General features: G+C 53.1%; 1 protein-coding gene across 1 annotated transcript; it reads right to left on the bottom strand.

Moving 5' to 3' along the window:
• Positions 1–6,868: 6,868 nt before the first annotated feature.
• On the bottom strand, positions 6,869–9,266 carry PROCR (protein C receptor). Its single transcript, XM_072869064.1, has 4 exons — positions 9,121–9,266; positions 8,777–9,013; positions 7,492–7,758; positions 6,869–7,404 (listed from the first exon to the last, which is right to left on the bottom strand). The coding sequence occupies exons 1-4, from the start codon at positions 9,173–9,175 to the stop codon at positions 7,292–7,294; spliced, it is 672 nt and encodes a 223-aa protein (XP_072725165.1). The 5' UTR covers positions 9,176–9,266; the 3' UTR covers positions 6,869–7,291.
• Between the last annotated feature and the right edge of the window lie 188 nt (positions 9,267–9,454).

The following is a 9,454-nucleotide window of genomic DNA, read 5'->3' as shown; positions in this document are numbered from 1 at the left end:
CTTGTCCCAAAAGTTAATGCTTGGTTTTAAATTTGAAGTTGCAACAGCTTAGCTCCTCAGACTTTCACAGTGGGATTTTGGAAAATAATGGGAATGGCTCCTCATGGTCTTGGTTCTTCCTCATTGCCCCCAGATGTAACCAACAGCTTGTCTGGAAAAGTTCACTTGCCTCCTGCACTCTGTCCTCTGTGATGATGGGTGAAGCTAACAGCACAGACATAAAGATGTTTGAGCTGGAATGGCAAAAACTATCTGGTTATGTATTTCAGCAGCCCTTACCCTGGGACAGCAGCAAGTCGTTGGACTAAAAGGAATATGATCTAAGCTGTGAGCTGCTGTAAAGGGTAAAACTACAGCTGCTAATACCAGCAAAAGCTCTGTAGCTCCTTTATTTGAACTAAGGGCCTGGGAACCTGGCAGGGGAGGTACCTGTGCTGCTCTAGTTTGTCGTGAAGACCCTGCTGCTTTAAGCATCCCCATCAGACTCGTCTCCCTGTGTTCTTCAGGAGTGGTAGCTAAACAATTTCTCAGAGGTGCCTGTGTCACTCAGACTTGTGCTTCACTGTGACAGGGATGTAGGCAGCAAGTGAAATTAGTCAGTTGTTCGTGTAGGACAGTGTTCTGCTCCTTCCCTCTGGGCTCTTAAGGGCTATAAAATGGGATCCTTACAGTTGCTGCCTTATACCTCATCCCCTGCCTGGGAAGTGGATGGGATCTGCTTTTTCTACATGGAAATGTCTGCTGGGGAGTAGCAGCAGGAGACTAAAGGTAGGTTTTTTTGGTTTTTGTTTTTCTGCATTGTGAACTTTAAGTAGCTCAGATCTGAGCTTGGAGAGGTGGAGAGCAGCTCTGGCCCAGCCCTTGTGTGCTGTGCTTGATCTAGCAATGTCCCACCCAACCCTTAAACTCCAGTGGGGGCTGACGCAGCGGAAGCAGCAGCACCAGGAAGGTTTCCTGTTGGATCCTTTGTATGTTTGCCTTGGCAGAGCAAAGCAGGGGCTTCAGGAACAGCTGAGAGAGTGGGGCGAGACAAACCTGGGATGCCAAACCCTTAGTCTCAATGTTTGTCTTCCTCAAAATCCGTAAGTGTAAGCTGTTAATCCCAGCTGAGGCTGCTACCTTGAGTGTCTGCCTGTTTGACCAGCTCTTTCCAGGTGTCTGTAGGCAGCTCTGCCCCTGCTTCCCTCCTTAGCTTAGAAAGAAACCTCAGATTTCAAAGAAACTCTCCTGATATCCCTGTGCATGGGGCTGGTTCCTGTTATCTCAGCCCCTCAAGGGTCTGTTTGATTGCCTTTCTGCTTTACTCGTTCACTGGTGCATGACTATGCTGCCAGTGCTCACCTGTAGCAATAAAGCCAAAAAGCTGGGACTTTGCACCAAAGTCTCAATTTTTCCACAGGAGAAGGTGGTGTAACCTTTCCTACCTGCACCCCTAGCAGCAGGCGGTGCATTTATTTCAGGCATGAGTACTTGTTTCTGCTGCTGCTTTTCCTTTCCCTGCTAATTCTCTTCCTTCCTGTGTTTTTTTGGGTTTTTTCATTGTGGGTCTGTACTCCTCTGAGAGGCCGGTGCTATGTAGAACAGCAACAATAGCTGCAAAGCCCCAGCTTTTACAAAGGTGAAGAAAAACAGAAAAGAAAGCCCCAAATCATACCAAGTAACCCTGCTTCCTTCCATCTTCCTTTTTCCCCCTGCTGTGTGGTGTATGCAGAGTTGAGGTCTTCTGCCTTTCCCACCTTCAGACAAAGCTTCCAGGGTTCCTGTTTTCTCCACAGGCAGCAGTGAACACTAGTGCTTGCCAGGCTCTGGTTCAAACACTTCCACTTGTTTTGGTTTTGGTCCGCTTGCCTGAGGAAAGTTGTGCTCCTTCTAGGATCGTGGGGAGGTATCTGTCCTCCAAGGGCCTCAGGGTGTCTGGCCAGGGGGATGTGGAAGCTATTCAGTGTCTGTGACATCCTGTGCCCCCTATTTCAGTAACATTTAGCTGGTGTGAGTGAGTCATAGCGTGCATGGACTCCTTTATCTCGTATAAATGCTTCTTAGGAGGCTTAGATGTTCACATTGCCTCTTCTTGGTTTGGGACCAAGCAAGTATCTTGAAGGTGCAAACCTCTGAGCTGGGAATCCAGTAATGCACAGTTGTAATTTCCAGTCCCTTCTAAGCAATACTGTTGTTCCCAAATTGGATCACATAAAAAAAATTTGGATCAAAATAAAAAACTTCCTGGTCCCCTTTTACCCTAAATCCTTGCAGAAGTCAAGGGTTGTTGAGGGTTTAGATACAGGCATGTTGTTCAATTCTTCTAGCAAAACACTTGTCCTTGAAACACATTTCCATAAGTCCTTGCTATTTTGAGAAGTGAGTGTTTAAACAAGCACATGGTCCTTGCCTGGCTAAAATGGGATCCTGATTTATTTCTGAAGTGAATGGTTTTGATCATCACCCCCAGAGGCTGTGTGTGTTTCTCCAGGATCCTCACCACAGGCTCACTTTTAAGATATCATCGCCTCTGTCAGCACTATGTTACCACTCTTTGGTGGGATCCATCCCAGGAGGGGTGAAGGAGGAGATGGAGTGCGGATTCCATAGCAGGTAGATGGTGGGGGTGAAAACAGGGTTCAGATCTGCTTTTCCAGAAAGCATTGTGCCCTAGCAGCCTTGTCTACTTCTCCTGTTCCTCCACTGTCTGGGCTTGCTGCATCTAAAGCAGTGTTGCCCATCCCAGACCAGATGTTGAAGTTTTGGGGCTGTGCACAGGAGCTTCAGCATTAGGTACCTGGGTCCCAGGGATTAGTCTGGCCTAAGGGCGTTGGTTTGTTCCTGATGGCTTCAGCCATGCAGAGGGCCACTACTGTCTTATTTCTTGCCACAGCAAGTGGCACTGCTTGCATAGAGCATCCCCTCCTCCCTGAGTCTGGGTAAGGGGTGAAAGTGTTCCTAAACAGACGTTTCTTCTCCATGGAAACTTCTCTGCAAGTACAGTGCAGGCAGGCTTGTTTTTTTTTCTGAAGAGCTTGTTATTTTATAGTACTTATCTGTATCTAAACTTTTCTGCTTCTGAGAGACAGGTAGTGGAGATAGGAGGGGAGACGTGACTGGTGCCAGGGGAAGATTGCTCTGAAGACACATAGATTTGCAATGTTCCTGAATACATCTGCTCAGGTATCTGAAGACTATAGGAGCCTCTGGCTAGGAAGGGAAGGTGAAGTGATGATTCCTTGCTGGAGTCTTTAATGTGATTTCTAGATAGCAGCCCCCATCTCTGCTCCTGTGCCATTGGGCTGATGAGCAGCATTGCAGGAGCAGTGGTGGAGCATCTTGCAAGGCATGGCTTGCTCAGACCAAAGCAGTCCCCAGGGAGGTGACAGCCCAGTTGGGACAGGGTGGGAGGTGTGGTGGGACTGTTGGTATCCTGCTACTCAGAAGCCTCCCTTCATCCTCACTGCCATGTAGCCCTGCAAAGTGTTGACTGTGGCCAGCAGCCAGCTTTCTCCTCCTGTTTCCTCTGGCTCAGTCAGGCACACTGACCTGGGAGGTGAGAGGAAAGGGAAGAGCGCAGTGATGGATCCTGGGCACCCATATACCCTATGAGGAGGGACTCACCAGCACAGCCCTTTCCTCTGCTGTTAAGTATTTCCAGAGATCTGCCCATTCTTGTGCAGCAGCAGGAGGCTACTAGAAAGCAGACACCGAACTGGCTTCTACTCCCAAAATTATGTTGCCCAAAAAGCATCCCTTGGTCAGGGAGGGCTGGCTGGAGGCTGCATGTCTTGCAAATCCCCTTGCCCCAGTGCAGCCCCTGGGTTAAAGAGGATGTTTGAAAACTGGCAGTGCTGGAAATGAAAACATCTGGGGCTGTGACAATGTGACCTGCAGGGGAATTCAGAAGAACAGAGCTTGTTTAGTCCAGAAAAGCAATGACAGCACCACAGGCAGTGAGTGTGTAAGGGGTGTTTATAAGGATAATCCCTTCTTCCTGTCCCCGGAGACTTAAATCTGGTACTACCCATTTTCATGATAAGCACTGATACTATCAGCCCAACTTTTTTTCCCAGCTGCTGCCTTCCCCACCCTACCCAAGCAGGCATTGGAGCCTATCACTGTGTTTTCAAGGCCCTTTGCCCCTGGAGATAGGCAGGGCACTGCAGCTGCCAGGTGTGGCATGGAGCCAAGGGTGCTGTGTGAGTGGCTGGAGGCTCCTAAAGGACACAGCTAGGGATGCTGACCTTGCAGCAGGAGCTGATGCCCAAAAGGCAGTGGGGAACTGCGTTCCCCTGTTAGGCAGGAGGGGAACCTGCCCACCCCATCTTGAAGCACCCATGGGACATGGGTGCAGGGGCAGGCTGGTTCCTAGCACATTGTCGTCATCTTACTCACTGGAACAACAAGGGCGTCTTATCTCAACTGTTATCCAAACCAGCGCTAGCAGAGCTGAGTGATGGAAACCAGGAAGCACGTGGAAAGTAAAGCCTCACGTGGCAATTGGTGCAGATGACCAGGATGGTTTGCTCTGGGGGAGAAGCTGCATAGGGGGGTTGGTTAAAGCCTCTTAGGTCTGCGGGTGGCTTGGTTCACCCTCTTGCAGAAAGTGAAACAAACTGAGGAGCAAATTACAAACAACCCTCAGTTGACAGGATATGTGGTTAAGTGTTGGCACCTGTCCAAAGCTGTAATCAAGGGCAGAAGAATGGCCAAATTGTGGAGAGAATCAGCCATGGATGTGGCTACTAGCTGCTGGAGAAATGGTACATGTTGGAGCAGTGGTTGGGAGGTGCCATGTGTCCCCAGTGTGCTACACTTAGGCAGGTGTTGGTGGCCCCATGATGAGGCAGTTTGGGGGTTTTGGAATGAGGAAGAGAAATTTTGGGGCTGCAGTGTGCTGGGGCGGGGGGTGGATGCTATTGCCATAACCCCTTGGCTACCATTGCCATGTCAGGTACAGGTGCTGGTCACCACCAGGGAGGTGGCAGCTTTGGCTTAATTGCCTGCAGGCATGGTTTGGGATGAGGCTATTTTTTGGGATCCTGCAGTTTTAGGGGGATCTCTGCTGCTGGGTACTGCCCCATCCCCTTGTGATCACTGGTGGAGACTCAAGAGACCAGCAGCAAAGTTGGCTCTTTTTCAGAGCACTCTCCTGCTGTGACCAACACGCACGGGGGGCCCAGGGTCAGGAAAAAGGCTTTTCCAGAGTTGTTTGAAGCAGAGACTTCCTCCTCTGTCCAACAGATGATGCGTTTCAGAAGGAAAAAGCAAAATAAGCCCTGTTGTTCCAGACCTCCCCACTTTCTCCAGCCTGGATCTCTCCTGGGTGCCCTCCCTGCTGCCAGCCCATGTCCAAGTGCACCATCGCAGCCTTGGGGCACTGCTCTCCTTGTGGGATCCACACTCTGCCCTCCCAGTCACAGGCAGTGCAGCCCAGGGCGGGACTTGGCATGAGAATCACTCTGGATCTTGGGACCACAGTGCAACATCTGCCTTCATGTGTAGGCAGCAGAGATGCCCCAAGTCTGAACACCAAAGCAAAGCTGTGAATGCAGCTGTTTCTCCCCCCTGGAAGCTGGCTACAAGTGGGTTTTATCTCTTCGTGGGGAGCAAACCTACTGTGTTTGACCTTCAGTATCAGCCTTATGTCCCCTTGGTGCCTGCAGTGGGGACATGCAGTGCTCAGCCTGCAGCAGAGCTCCTGCCAAGGGTGCTTCTTTAGAGGCTGAGCAATGATGTTCATGTGCCTCGTTGTTTTGGATCATCCGGCCTCTTGGCTGCCCTTTCCCTTTTGCAAAGGAGCCTGCTGAAGGGTGGGGAGCACCCTGGCCTCTGCCCCAGGAGCCTGGTGGAGGCGGGGGCTGCTCAGGGGGTGGCCAGTGGCCAGGGTGATGAGATGTGGTCTTTGGAGACCTCCTCCTCCATGCCTCCTTAAGGATAACCACTATGGCATCTTCCTCTCCCCTTTCTGTCCTGCATCTCTTTTCCTTTCTTCCCCCCTGCCCACCCTTTCTTTCTTGCTTGGAGCTGCAGGAAAGGGTATTTAGAAAGGAATGAGCTGGAAGTTAATCCAGGAAAGCTCCTTCCTCCTGTGCTGTCCCCTCTTTCGGCAGCCCCAGCTAGCTCCTGGCTCATCCCCAGCCCTTCCTGCCCCTGGGCCAGCGGAGACAAGCAGGAGAGGGGTGTCATGCTCGAAATCTTGCTATGCGTGAAAGGGAAACGCAGAGAAGAATTTATTATTAATATAATAAAAGTCTAAACAGTCAAAAGAGCAGGTTTTAGCTCAGATCTAGATTGCAGAAAAGAAAAATAAAGCAATGAATGCTGTTGTACAGTACTAGTAATACAGCTCTGCATTTCTTTAGCTGGTTCCTGGGGAGCAGTTTCTCTCCTTGGGGTCCCCAGTGCATTGCCCCATGCCTGCCCTGCCCCTTACCCAGTGTCCCTATGCTCCCGTATCCCTCTGGGCAGCATCCTTATGGCAGAGTGGTGAACACATTAATCTCCTCAGAAAAACTATCCTATATACAGCTGTCTGTACTCAACTTCAGTGTCTCATACAAAGATGAGGAAATTAAAAATAAATGAAGCATTGTTACTTGGCTGTTGGAAAAATCACTTAATTCAGTCAAACCAAAGCTGCAGGCAGATAGAAGTAAACTCAGGAAGCACAAACCCCACCAGCCTCTCTCCAGAGAGAGGCTCTCTCCTTGCAAACTTGGTGCACAGCCTGGGGTCTGACACAAAGGCTGGCAACACCAACAAGCCCACCCAGCACTGGCAACCATGGCCCCCTCCCCCTGCCTGCCCCCCATGATGGGTCTGCAGCCCCATGTCAGAGCTTCTGGGGGAAAATGAGAGCAACCAAATGTGCTGTGAGAGCTGATGGGCGGTTTTATTACACAACATCTTGACATCTCGAAGCAGTGCTACAAAGGTCCCTCCTGGGCATTTATCCCCACTGGAACAGGGATACATGAGGTTTCAATGCTAGCCTTTTAACCCTTTCTTGGCTGTTTCTCCTGCCACTTCCCCCTTCCCCAATTTTTCCATCTGTGCCAAGTGTGTTTCTGCATTAAGTCTCAATGCACCATGGCAGCCCGGCGTGGGGACTGTTCCTGGGGCATCGTGCTGCTTCTGGGAGGGTCCACCCAGCTGGGACCAGGCAGGGAAGCCACCAGTGTCCTTTGGGAGCAAAGCCTGTGGCGCTGGCGAGATACATCCCGTGCAGGACACAGGCTCAGTCCCTGCCTCTGCCTGGTGATGATGGGTCCATCCCCTGCCTCCTGTGGGATGGCTGCCAGCTCCACTAGCAGCTCCCTCCTGTGCACCAGAAGATCCCCACGGCCACGCCCAGCAAGGCGAAGGTCCCCAGGATCGAGCCTAGCACCAGCGGGGCATGCGATCGGCTGCTCTGTTTTTCTGCAAGAGGCGAGAAGGACAGAAGTGATGACTGGGGTCACCCCCACCACGCCACTGTGTAACTCCCCCCCAGGCCCTGGCACAGACCCATCCAGTTGCTCTGAGCCCGCAGGATGTCAACACAAGTGGTGTTGAGGAAATGCTGGAGGTCCTGGGTGGTCTTGGGGTACTTCATCAGCTCCCTCTCAGCAAAGGTGGCCACCGCATCCCTGCCAGGCCAGCGCTGCTCCCAGGTGGCGTTGGGGACATGGAAGCTAAGGAAAGCTGTCCCGTTAAGGGTCACCTCATAGAAGCTGTCGGCCATGCCATTGGGGAAGAGGCGGCAGCCCAGGTGGCAGCACAGGCTCTGGGTGTCTGCAGGGACAGAGGGATGGGGTCAGGGTCAACACATTCCCACCCTTGGCAGCCCATTGGCATCACCAGCATCAAGCTGTGCATTGAGTTTACAAGGCTTCACCCTTGCGCTGCCTGATGCACCCACAGCTTTGTTTTTGCTCCGTTTAGCTGCAGCGGCAACTTTTCCAATGGCCGGGCAGCCGTGTTTATTTTTCCCTTCCTTATCTGCATACAGCACAGCTTCAGTTTTATAGAGATGGGAGGTTTTTTGGCGCAGAGTGGGCTATTCATCGCTCTCGCAGAAGGATGCGGCACAGGGAGTGTGGGGCGAGGGGAGGTGTGGGGCTTACACCGGAGATCCCGAGATGAGAAAGGGCTCCCCAAGGGCCAGGTAAAGAAATGCAGAGCTGGGGCAAAACTGGTTTGGGGGTAACAAAGAAAACAAAGGTAAAACACACCCTGCGCAGGAACATTGGAGGTAACGTGGGCTTGTGGAACAATGCAGGCAGGAACACAAAACCGGCACCATCATTGTCCCACGCCTCTCACGAAGGCTACGGGGTACAGGCGGGGTGCAAGAGCCTATCTGGGAGCAGATTGGTTCCAGCTTCGTACAACATTACTACCAGCTTTTTGATGCAGACAGGACTCAGTTAGGAGCAATATATATTGATGCAGGCAGGGTGCAAGCAGGGTGAAGGCAGGATGCAGGTGGGGTGCAGGAAGGGTGCCTACACCTCACCGTCCCCCTAGGCTGCAGCTCTCAGCCCTGCTCCCTGAGGGGCAGCAGGAGGTTGAGCATCACCCTGTTCCTGGGGTGGGCTCCGAGTAAGAAATTCCCAGCTCCACAGAAGGGCTCCTTTTGCCCAGAGCGAGGTTTTGCACATGACCATGTCCCCATCCCTTTGCCCAGCTGTCCCTGGAGAGCCGTCCCCATGCCCAGGTGGTGCAGGGGGGGCTCCCCTTCCCCAGTGGGACCTGTCCCTCACCGGGCCATGTGTCCCCGTCCCCGTGCCCCCCCCAGGGTACCACTCACAGTTGATGGGCCTCTCCTTGCTGAAGAGCTTTACCAGCTGGCTGAAGTAGAGCAGGTAGGTGGTCACGTCCTGCTGCCGCCTGGCCCAGGTGTCCGGAGGCTCCAGTGGCAGCACCTGGGTGACATTAAGCCCCTCCAGGAGATGGCTGAGCTGCCCATCCAGGCTGGCATTCCCCCAGAAGACGGAGCTGCCCTTGGAGACGCGGGTCCATTGCAGCATGGTGAAGGTGAGTGGGGCTGCGAGAGATGCTGGACATCACCCACCACCCCATCCCCTCCCCGTAAGCCGTGTCCCCCCATGCCAAGTTTTGCCTGCCCCACTGCCACCGTGTCCTTTGCCTTACCCGCCCGGTCTGCCCCGCAGCCCAGGGCCCCGCAGAGCAGCAGCAACCGGAGCATCGTGGGGACAGGGATGGGGACGGGAATGGTGGCCCCACGGCTGGCCTGGCGGGAAGTTAAGCGGGACCGGGGAGGTGGGGCTGCGGGAGGAGGAGATCGGGAGTCCGGCCAGGTCTCTCCCATTTCCTTAGCCCAAGCCACCCGCACCCCTTCCCTGCCGGACGTGCCGGGGGTGCCCGGCCCTGCAGCGCCCGAGGATGGTGATGTGGGATGAGGCACCGCTCCAGCCGACGGGGGAGAGAGTAGCCAGCGCCAGCCTCAGTTTCCCCATCCCTTGGC

This window comes from Ciconia boyciana, chromosome 7 (genome assembly GCF_034638445.1).
Source record: "Ciconia boyciana chromosome 7, ASM3463844v1, whole genome shotgun sequence".
NCBI classification, from domain to species: domain Eukaryota; kingdom Metazoa; phylum Chordata; class Aves; order Ciconiiformes; family Ciconiidae; genus Ciconia; species Ciconia boyciana.
The sequence above is the reverse complement of the archived record's forward strand: the minus strand, read 5'-3'. Positions and strand labels throughout refer to the sequence as shown.